The 11,699-nt window shown below is 39.5% G+C and overlaps 1 protein-coding gene across 3 annotated transcripts; it reads left to right on the top strand.

Moving 5' to 3' along the window:
• The first annotated feature begins 67 nt into the window (after nucleotides 1–67).
• LOC138960156 (gastric triacylglycerol lipase-like) lies at nucleotides 68–9,259 on the top strand. 3 transcript variants are annotated; one of them, XM_070331916.1, is made up of 9 exons: nucleotides 68–1,549; nucleotides 2,044–2,211; nucleotides 2,660–2,777; nucleotides 3,344–3,542; nucleotides 3,937–4,180; nucleotides 4,461–4,616; nucleotides 5,682–5,753; nucleotides 6,668–6,739; nucleotides 8,504–9,259. In XM_070331916.1, the coding sequence occupies exons 2-9, from the start codon at nucleotides 2,077–2,079 to the stop codon at nucleotides 8,732–8,734; spliced, it is 1,227 nt and encodes a 408-aa protein (XP_070188017.1). In that variant the 5' UTR covers nucleotides 68–1,549; nucleotides 2,044–2,076; the 3' UTR covers nucleotides 8,735–9,259. The 3 variants fall into 3 exon arrangements, with proteins under 3 accessions (XP_070188017.1, XP_070188014.1, XP_070188013.1); XM_070331913.1 differs by having other exon boundaries at nucleotides 68–1,558; XM_070331912.1 differs by having other exon boundaries at nucleotides 68–2,211.
• The last annotated feature ends 2,440 nt before the right edge of the window (nucleotides 9,260–11,699 follow it).

Raw genomic sequence — 11,699 nt, 5'->3', positions numbered from 1 at the left:
GAGGTCCTTTTTCTGTCTCGTTGTTGTTGTTGTTGTTGTTGTTGTTGTTGTTGTTGTGTTCTTCAGCTGAGGAAAACCGTATGATTAAAGAACCATACTTCTAATGTTGGTGAGCAAAGGGAAAATATTCATTCCGTATCCAAACTTTCAGAATTCTTCACATGCATATTATGCATGTACGCTTACCACTAAGGTCTAGTGACTTTGACAATATAAACACGCACATGCAAACTGAAAAATCAAAGTGACACCAAGAACAACAAAACATTCTTGTCATACTTTGGCAGCTCACTTTCTCTGATAAAAGCAGCTCAAACTTTTGTTTGAGAGAAGCTTTTTTGGGACTATCAACATTACATCATGTTACCTTGCATAATGTATTTAGTTAATTATTTGATCTTATCTTAACCAACCATCCTCGCATCCTCTTTTTACATTTAGTCAAGTTCTGACTAAATGTTTTAACATAGAGGGGGGAATCGAGACGAGGGTCGTGGTGTATGCGTGTGTGTCTGTCAGTCTGTCTGTCTGTGTGTGTGTGTAGAGCGATTCAGACTAAACTACTGGGCCGATCTTTATGAAATTTGACGTGAGAGTTCCTGGGTATGATATCCCCGGACGTTTTTTTCATTTTTTCGATAAATACCTTTGATGACGTCATATCCGGCCTTTTGTAAAAGTTGAGGCGGCACTGTCACACCCTCATTTTTCAATCAAATTGATTGAAATTTTGGCAAAGCAATCTTCGACGAAGCCCGGGGTTTGGTATTGCATTTCAGCTTGGTGGCTTAAAAACTAATGAGTGAGTTTGGTCATTAAAAATCGGAAATTTGTAATTAAAATTATTTTTTTATTAAACGATCCAAAAACAATTTCATCTTATTCTTCGTCATTTTCTGATTCCAAAAACATATACATATGTTATATTTGGATTAAAAACAAGCTCTGAAAATTAAAAATATAAAAATTATTATCAAAATTAAATTTCCGAAATCGTTTTAAAAACTATTTCATCTTATTCCTTGTCGGTTCCTGATTCCAAAAACATATAGATATAATATGTTTGGATTAAAAACACGCTCAGAAAGTTAAAACGAAGAGAGGTACAGTAAAGCGTGCTATGAAGCACAGCGCAATCGCTACCGCGCCAAACAGGCTCGCCACTTTCACTGCCTTTTGCACTAGCGGCGGACTACGTTCAGTTTCATTCTGTGAGTTCCACAGCTTGACTAAATGTAGTAATTTCGCCTTACGCGACTTGTTTGTCCTTGTCCGAGTGTGGTAATGTACGGTTATATATCAAATTGACATGATAAGAACACATGGCCTTGACTGATACAACTGTGTACATATGTACATGTACCACATATCATTCAGATACCAAACACTGACTGGCCACATAGACAACAGTCTGCTGTTAGGTCACTAGTTTTTTCAAGAAACAAACCTTGGTGTTTCACAATTTGACTGCTGCTGATACGATAGATTATCTACAGGAGAGAGTCAGTCAAGACTGTGCTTCTCTAGGCGGCAGCTGTACATATTGGTTGTAAGTTAGGTATGCTGTTGATATACAGTGTGAATTCAAGGATAGATATGAAAGACCATGAACTCGATCAAAACATGACAAAATGGTGAAAAAAGCATGATGTTGAACAATGTGCACGATACTAAAATGGAAATTAATTGGGTTTTTTACAATGCAAACTCAGGTTGACTATATTTTATTTTAGTCTTGGATGATTTTGAATTCATTATTATTTTTTCAAGATGCCTACGCTGTTATTTGTATGCCTGTTTTATTGTTTGTGAATGCTAGATAGGTAAGTATTATAAGTATTTATAGGTGCTTAGAACTATTGTAGCATTTCTGCCATAAAAATATATCATTATTATCATCATTATTATTATTTTTATGATATGCAGGCAGATGACCATCTTGAGTGTTGGTTTGTTTGAACATACTGCATGTCATGATCTGTGACAGGAGGTACTCTAATGTCAGATACTTATATCCCAGAACAACCACTACCTCTCTTGCAGTAACAACCTGGAAAAGGAAGAAACACCGCCACTATGAAAAGGTTGCAGTTCCTTGCAGTAGCTGGCTGGGTCGGCGTCAGCTTAATGTTTGCTGTGACATCATCAATCCCAACGACTGGAAATGACAAGCACCACTACCGTGTTGATCCAGAAATCTTCATGGATCCAGTAAGAGTTCTTTTCGCTTGTGGCAATGTTATGACTAGTGGATTTTACCCCTTTTAATTATTACTGCTAATATCTTTTATAACAAACATTTTTGTTTTTTGCTTTTTTATCATCTGTATTTTTTATGTATTTTTTGTTGTTGATAGTTTTTTTGTAGCTGGGATCTTAATTTTGATGAGTTACAGCAGGCAACTAATACTTTAGGCTTACTCCAAGCATCTTTGGTTCATCAACCGCACTATATGCTTAAGACCTTTTCTCCAAATTGTGTATGGTTGAACTTAGTTAAAGTTGTGTATTCTTTATTGTACGTACTCAGTGGCTGTAAATTCGTTTTGGCCATTCAAATTCATGTCGTGTATAGACAAGGCTGCTTGAGTATAAGTTGCATGAAGAAACAAAGACAAGAAAAGGAATAATCTGATGTCACTATTTCTTTGGTGGACAGACGGAGCTGATCACCAGTAAAGGGTACCCATGTGAGAACCACTACATCATCACACAGGATGGATTCATCCTCAACATGCAGCGTATCCCACATGGACGGCAGCGGCAGAAAATTACAGGTACAGAGGAACCCCCCCTGCTTTTAAAGACCTAATTTTCAAGAAAGGTAGGTTGTTGGAACGTTTGTTATTGACAAAACAATACATTCACAGATATTTCGACCCAAGGGTCTTTTGAGTGAACAGACAAACAAATATTCACACAAAACTTATGTTGATAGAATCAGTTTTCGCCCACTCGCCAGGAAGCAGAGCGAATGAATGTATTGTTTTGTCAATAACAAACGTTCCAACAAGCTACCTTTCTTGTTTTTTTATTCTGAATTTTGGATTTGACCTAATTTTCTCCAGTTTGTTCCACTGTACATGTATACTTTTCAGACTTGTATTAGCACCAGCTAGGCATTGGCAAGATCATGGACACTCTTCCCTCATGCAATGTCCTACTTGAACACACTGAGAACACAGTTGAATATTTATTCATTCTGTTCTTTCATTCCTTTACTTCTTCCTGAGATCTGTTATTGTATTTTGTGAGTCAAACTTTGCACTAAAAAAAAACAAAAAACAGCCTTGCAGTGCGATCATCAGAAAATAATTTCTGTGTTTGTTTCTTTATGTCCCAGGTCCACAGCCAGTGGTGATCCTGCAGCATGGTCTGATAGGGTCATCGTACAACTGGCTGGACAACCTGGCCAACGAAAGTCTCTCCTACCTGCTGGCTGACCGTGGAGCCGACGTCTGGCTGGGCAACATCAGGGGCAACACCTTCTCCAGAAACCACACCACCCTCAAACCTGAACAGGAACAATTCTGGGACTGGACGTGAGTGTTGGATTTAACTTGCGTGAGAAAAATAGAAAAAAGTGTACAGTGATGTGCAAGACATGGTTCAGCTTGTCAGATTTACTGTTTTTTTAATAGAAGCTGGTAGAAAAGGCGGTGCATACAGATGCTTCAAATAGCTGTTCGTACAGATGCTTCACCATGCGCCATGATCAAGGATGGTTGCTCTCATCTTGGAGTCTTTGACTATGAAGTGAAAATAATTACCTGAACTATTGGTTGGAAGATATAGAAGGATGGATGCTAATAGAATAGACTTTGCATACAGGTGCATGGCCATGCCATGATACTGTGTAAACACCCAAGACAGACAAAAAAATTGTGTTCATAAAGGTTTACATTACAAAGTTTGCTATGATTTTAATTGTTTCAGTTATGATGAGATGGCAGCTCTGGACTTGCCAGCCATGTTTGACCATGTGCGTCACACAACTGGACAAGAGCAAGTGCATTACGTTGGACACTCTCAGGGCACAATGATTGGCTTTGCAGCTTTCAGCACGAACCTCACCCTTGCTGCCATGGTCAAACGATTCTACGCCCTGGCGCCTGTTGCCAATGTCGGGAACATTAAGAGTCCCATCAAGGCACTGGCTCCCTATTCCAGTGACCTTTCTGTAAGCAATTAATATTGTAAACGCTGTATTCTACTTTTTTTTTTATCACATTATGCTGGGTTTACAAATTTTAGAATTCTTAATATGTTGCTGCCTATGTTTGGCCAATAGACACAAATGGTTAACTTTGAATTAGGTTAACATTCTTTGTTAACCCAAGATCCTAGTAGTCAATGAATAAATGCCAATACATGAACACCCACACCCACAAAAAGTTGTTTAATAACACCATTTATATACACTGTTTTTTTTTATTAATCAGATCATATTATTTGTGCAGAAATTTGTGGACATGATTGGTCATGGAGAATTTGATAAGTACAACAGAGCTTGGCGTCGCTTCGTGTCGCGTGATGTGTGTCAGAAGCTTGGTCAAGTACTCTGTGAGGATGACCTCTTTGTCATCGGGGGTGCTGACAAAATTGCCATGAACATAGTAAGTGATAATTAAATTGTCAAGCATTTTCCTGTCTGAATTGAGTTAGCATCTTGTTAAGCTTCTTTGTCAAATGCGTATCCTTGGTAGTCAATCAATCAATCAATATGAGGCTTATATCGCGCGTATTCCGTGGGTACAGTTCTAAGCGCAGGGATTTATTTTTTTTAAATTTTTATTTTTTTTTATTTTTATTTTATTTTATGCAATTTATATTGCGCACATATTCAAGGCGCAGGGATTTATTTATGCCGTGTGAGATGGAATTTTTTTTTTTTTACACAATACATTACGCATTCACATTGGCCAGCAGATCGCAGCCATTTCGGTGCATATCCTACTTTTCACGGCCTATTATTCCAAGTCACACGGGTATTTTGGTGGACATTTTTTATCTGTGCCTATACAATTTTGCCAGGAAAGACCCTTTTGTCAATCGTGGGATCTTTAACGTGCACACCCCAATGTAGTGTACACGAAGGGACCTCGGTTTTTTGTCTCATCCGAAAGACTAGCACTTGAACCCACCACCTAGGTTAGGAAAGGGGGGAGAAAATTGCTAACGCCCTGACCCAGGGTCGAACTCGCAACCTCTCGCTTCCGAGCGCAAGTGCGTTACCACTCGGCCACCCAGTCCTTGTAGTAAGTTTGTAAAGAGCAATAGGCACTTCATTCAGTGGTTAATAAAAAAAAGACTGTCAAATTCATTTGTTATTCTCAAAATCTGGCTGCTCAGCAGAGAAGTTGATGGCAGAGAGACATGCTGTGACAGTTCTTTACTGTGAATCAGATTTCCTTGAATGTATGCTAACAAAACAGACTTTGCGTACAGGCGCATGACCATGCCATACTGTATAAACACCCATGTGTTGTAGACCTTTTGCGAGCATAATTTGAGAAATCCTAAGACAGAGGCTTGCCATCACAGGATTGCAAGACAGTTCATTTATATTCACACAAATACTTTAGGAAGTAGCACACAGTCACCAGTCGCTTGTGTATAGGCTGGTTTTTTTCACGAGTTAGGTTGCCATCGTGAATTTCTCTATCTTTTTTCTATTTTAGTCTCGGGTTCCCGTCTACATGGCCCATAGTCCAGGTGGCACTTCAGTGAAAAACATCATGCATTTTGCACAGGTGAGTGATGGTAGCACTAGCCTAAAGGCCAAGATGTCCCCTTTGACAGTTTGCATGGTGGTCTTCGAGTTTGATATACATTTAGGTTTATCAAAGTAACAATAAGAAAGTTCTGAACAAAATTCATGTTTTATCATACTTGTCACTTCAAAATGTTGCTAAAAAAACATATCTTGAGCTCTTTTAAAAAAGATGAAAAAAAACTGGTCTGGGGGATGTCCCGGAAACTTCCCCGTGGAGTGTTGGGGGATGCGGATCTTAGCTGCGCTGGGGTTAAGGGAAATTTTTTCCAATCTGGTGAGTCAACTCATGTGCAAACCTGCCATTGCCTAATTATCCCCCTTCAAGTGTACTGCAGACACCAGACCATGTATGTGTAAAAAAATCTTGTAATCCATGTTAAAAGTTTGATGGGTTACAGTAACATGAAAATAACCAGCATGAAACCCCAAAAACGGAGTATGGTTGCCTAAATGGCAGTCCTGCACATAAAACCCATTGTGCAAAACATGATTGTAAATGTGGGAGTTGCAACCCAACAACGTAGATGAAGAAAAAGAAAAAGCACAGATGCGTTAACCACAATAGCAGCCAAACTCTTATTTATATTTCCGTCAGATAATGGCGAAAGCTAAGAAATGCTACGATTTTGCCTAACACTTATGCCTGCCTATCCACTAAGTAGGAACAATTTTTTTGTGGTACGTGGCTGCCTAAAACAGAAAAAAAGACTAAGATTTGACCCCCCCCCCCCCCCCCCAACAAACAAAAAGCTGTTTATATATGTTCCAGATACAAGTGTCTGCAATTTGTAACTGACTGCACTTGCAGATTAGTCACCAAGGAGGTTAACTCACCTTTTTGAAATGGTGTTTCGAATATATTTTAACACATGCATTTTATTATATTTATAGGGGGTGAATTACAAGAAATTCCAGATGTTTGATTACGGCTCAGCTGAAGCTAACCAAGCCAAATATGGAAGGGTAAGAACGAAATATCCCCTTCCTTCTATTAGTCTCATTGCATCTAATCACCTCAAACCAACACTGGATTGAAAAAGACTGCTTCATTGTCATTTAGATTATTAGAGTTGCTAGATTTTGTTAACTGTTGACAAGACTACTGATTTTTGACTTTTATGCTTATATACTTCCTTTACTACATGTAGTACAGTACACCAGTGCATCTCCAGAGGTTTTGTTTAAACTGCATAGATCCTGTTTCATGATAACAATAAAAAAAAAATAAAGCTGAATCTGTAGGTACTTGATTCAATATACTGTAGTAACGTTTTAAAATTAGGCAAAGGCTGCTTTTATGAATGCTGGACGCTCATAATCTCCTTATTGGTGTGATACTGCTGTAAAAGTGATAATGTTCAAAACCTCCGCGATTAATCATATAACCCAAAACCAGCATATCATCGACCGTGTGAATTTCTCACTTTTTTATATTTAGTCAAGTTTTGACTAAATATTTTAACATCGAGGGGGAATCGAAACGAGGGTCGTGGTGTATGTGCGTGTGTGTGTGTGTGTGTGTGTGTGTGTGTGTGTGTGTGTGTGTGTGTGTAGAGCGATTCAATCAATCAATCAATGAGGCTTATATCGCGCATATTCCGTGGGTACAGTTCTAGGCGCTCAGCAGTGATGCCGTGTGAGATGAAATTTTATACGGCCAGTAATTGCAGCCATTTCGGCGCATATTTACCTTTCACGGCCTATTATTCCAAGTCACACGGGTATAGGTAGACAATTATTAACTGTGCCAAAGCAATTTTGCCAGGAAAGACCCTTTTGTCAATCGTGGGATCTTTAACGTGCACACCCAATGTAGTGTACACGGGGGGGAGTTCGGACACCGAAGAGAGTCTGCACACAAAGTTGACTCTGAAATAAATTTCCGCCGAACCTGGGATGGAACTCACGCTGACAGCGGCCAACTGAATACAAATCCAGCGCGCTACCAACTGAGCTATATCCCCGCCCGACTAAACTACTGGACCGATCTTTATGAAATTTTACATGAGAGTTCCTGGGTATGAAATCCCCGAACGTTTTTTTCATTTTTTTGATAAATGTCTTTGATGACGTCATATCCGGCTTTTCGTGAAAGTTGAGGCGGCACTGTCACGCCCTCATTTTTCAACCAAATTGGTTGAAATTTTGGTCAAGTAATCTTCGACGAAGCCCGGACTTCGGTATTGCATTTCAGCTTGGTGGCTTAAAAATTAATTAATGACTTTGGTCATTAAAAATCGGAAAATTGTAAAAAAAAAAATAATTTATAAAACGATCCAAATTTACGTTTATCTTATTCTCCATCATTTGCTGATTCCAAAAACATATAAATATGTTATATTCGGATTAAAAACAAGCTCTGAAAATTAAATATATAAAAATTATTATCAAAATTTTTGTTTCGAAATCAATTTAAAAACACTTTCATCTTATTCCTTGTCGGTTCCTGATTCCAAAAACATATACATATGATATGTTTGGATTAAAAACACGCTCAGAAAGTTAAAACGAAGAGAGGTACAGAAAAGCGTGCTATCCTTCTCAGCGCAAGTACTACCCCGCTCTTCTTGTCAATTTCACTGCCTTTGCCGTGCGCGGTGGACTGACGATGCTACGGTCTTGCTGCGTTGCATTGCGTTCAGTTTCATTCTGTGAGTTCGACAGCTACTTGACTAAATATTGTATTTTCGCCTTACGCGACTTGTTTAATTTTCTTTTCAATTTTAGCCAACACCACCACCATACCTGCCAGAAAACGTGAAGGTACCGATTGTGGCGTACAGCGCTGGTCAAGACATCCTTGCTGATCCAGCAGATGTTGCATGGTTACTGCAACGCATCAAGTCGTCTCTTGTGGCCAGTCATTACATTCCTTTCTGGGATCACCTCGACTTCATCTTTGGGTTTGATGCCCCGAAGTATTGCTACAATGACATCATAAAATGGATCTTTCAGTAGGACTGCCGGGTGACAAGAACTCATTTCTGAAGTTGAATTGGGAGTCACAGTTACAGTGGAACCCCTCCACAAATATAATAAAATTGGGTCTTTAAAGAGGAGTCCTGGAGTCTTAGTGTTATTTAGTATAAATATAATTTAAACACTTGTTTTACTGTGCCTGCATGCTTTTTATGGTGCATTTTTGTGTGAGCTGATGTCAGGTTTATGACTGTCCAGGAGTTGACCGGTCACTTGGTAATTTACCTGCGCCCGTGTCGCAGCAGCGCTCTTACCGCCTCTGCCCCATCCACCTCCCTTGTTTGTTATAGCTGGCTGCGCTTTTTCATAATTTTGTACCTGTACCGAAGGATTATGTATACGTTCTGTGAAATGTTATGTGTACCTTATATGGAAAACGTATTGTGTCGTATTGTGTAATAGGGGTGCTAGTTTTACATTCTTTAAACCCAAGTGTTCTTAAATGTGATTTTTGTCCCTATGAGATTAAAGAACTTGTCTTCGGTTTTTGACACCCAAAAGGAACTTCTTGTGACGTGAATTTTATGGTTGTGGTGGTGTGTGAGTTAGTGTGTTGTATCCGGGGTCGGCCCGCTATTGCGCGAATCTTTAGGGTTAGGGTTAGATTCGCACAATAGCGGACCCGCGCAATAGCAGCCCAGCCCCGTCGTATCCTATGTGTGCGTGCTTGGTTGCGTAAAAGTACTAGTTTAAATGGGGGTACTTTTACAGAGGTTATGAACAGGGTCTTAAAAAGGAGGGAGTCTTATATTGGGGTTCCACTGTACAAAAGGATGTACTTATTTAAGCCTTTTCGAGTCCACTTCTTGTCATTCGACACAAGGATGCCCTTTCTGCCTCTGTCCAGCTGGTTCCCTGTCTCTTTAGCTCCACCCCAGCGGTTTTGGGGTGTGTCCCTCTTCCCATTTTTACAAATACACCATGGAAGGATTTTTTGTTGGAGAAACGTGAAAGGTGATCCGAGTTGATTGAACAGCAAGTTTACTTTTGTTGTTTAGACTGCATTACTATGGCTGTGTACTACAGCGATACCTGTAATGTGAGGCCCCTCCATTAAAGACACCTCCCTTGAAAGAACACCTATTACCGTTACAAAAGCATACCTGTCATGAAAGGCCAACTGGAATGTAGGGACACTTTCGGCTGGTCATAATGGTGTCCTTTCATCACAGTAACCACTGTAATTTGCTAAGATCAATGCTACTATTTAAGCAGAGTAGCTAGAGATTGTGGTGGAACCAAAAGCGATTATACAGAAGCTTATTCTTGCTGCAAACACAAGTGAATATGGAGAGTGAAGAGAAATATGTGCAACATCTCAGATGTGAGATTCATCGCACAATGAAGTTTAGCAATACAAAATAGGGCATCAACTTAAAACAAGAACCCCATGTTTTAGGCTTCGGTGGGCATATTGTTCTGAATAAATTTTCAGTTGTGAATATTTGTGAAACGATTGGTTGTTTGAAATTGCGGGAGTTTGCTGAAATACTTTGGTGACATAGGACATTATAAATATTTGATCAAATAGCCAGGTAACACCCATTGTTTCTCTAAGTCGACATTGATCTCAAGAGTGCTTGTCATGATTCGAGGACCTTATTTCCAGTGCACCAAAGTTTGGTTGACCAACTCGCCATTTTCTCATAAGTCATTAAACTTGACCCATGAATCCAATTCTGTGTCATGATGCATCACGTAAGAAAATGTTTTTGTCTGTGTTGTCTCCGACATCACACACTGGCATAGTGCCACTCATGAAAATTGGTTGACAGTCTCCAATCTGTATAGGCTTTTTCATGGGACCAGAGTCCTGAGGGCAACCCTTGTGAAACCCAAGTGTAGCAATTTACATTTGTTCATGTATTGTAAATTTATATGCACGTCCAGATTTAAGTTTTGGGCATGTTTATAGGATAGACAGATTAAAAAGAACATAAATAAGAAAAGACAGCCTATGGAGCGTTTGCAGCGCCATTATTCCATACCTTCCAAACCTTGTGAAACCACAATGTACTTGTTTTTGGAATTTTCAGCGTAGCAAATGGTGTGTTAATGTAGTAATACATTGTTTAAAATGTATTTGCACAAGAATATTTAAAAAAAAAAGTTTATTCGTAAAACAAAAAAGAAATGCCAATCAAGTGTCTGCAGTTCAACTGTTCAGCGTTTCGAGATAAATTCCGACCTCTACATCAAGTGTGAATCAGAAAAGAGTGCCAGGACCCACAAGAAAGAGCAAACGCTTGTGATAATTTGTACAAGCTAGGAATTCTAAGCTTGGTGTAACTCTAAAGCCGAATAGTTGTCAGCTCTTCAAGACCATCCATCCACTTTGGCAGTACCAAATCTGAACAGTCTTCTGTGTAGTGGAAATTAGATCACAATGTACTTTAGGTATACTGTCACCTAGTCGTGACGCTACTGGCTCAGTCTGTTCCGATTACCTCCCATGGATGCAAAAACATATATGACCGTTTTTCTTTATGTTTGTGTTAATTCACCAGTGGCTATGCAACATAATTGCACCAGTGCAAGGGTAAATTTTAACCTTTGCCGTGCTTCCTGGGTTCACACAAACCCATACTTTTAAAGAGTAGTAGTGATTGTAACTATCCCTCTGCCGACGGCGCGGGTTCTGCTACACCCATAATTACCAAAGCGGCGGAACAGTGTCTGTCTGCCTGTTTGTCTCCAAGAGACTCTCTGTCCGTATGTCTGTTGCTCTGTCTGTTGCTCTGTCTGTCTGTCCTAGTTTCTTAGTCTCTCTCTTTCTTAGTCTCTCTCTCTTTCTTAGTCTCTCTCTCTTTGTTAGTCTCTCTCTCTTTCTCAGTCTCTCAGTCCCCTGCAAGAAGTCGGTGAAGGGAGAAACTCGATGCAGTCATTAAAATATTGTCCACACATCCCTTCGTCTCCATGATAGAAACATCCTTCCTTTCTCTTG

This window comes from Littorina saxatilis, linkage group LG2 (genome assembly GCF_037325665.1).
Source record: "Littorina saxatilis isolate snail1 linkage group LG2, US_GU_Lsax_2.0, whole genome shotgun sequence".
Lineage (NCBI taxonomy): Eukaryota > Metazoa > Mollusca > Gastropoda > Littorinimorpha > Littorinidae > Littorina > Littorina saxatilis.
The sequence above is the reverse complement of the archived record's forward strand: the minus strand, read 5'-3'. Positions and strand labels throughout refer to the sequence as shown.

Coding starts and splice junctions, on each gene's coding strand:
- LOC138960156 (XM_070331916.1), top strand. CDS start 2,077: ATGAAAAGGTTGCAGTTCCTTGCAGTAGCTGGCTGGGTCGGCGTCAGC. Junction 2,778..3,343: donor GCAGCGGCAGAAAATTACAG/GTACAGAGGAAC, acceptor TTTATGTCCCAG/GTCCACAGCCAGTGGTGATC. Junction 4,181..4,460: donor CCTATTCCAGTGACCTTTCT/GTAAGCAATTAA, acceptor TTATTTGTGCAG/AAATTTGTGGACATGATTGG.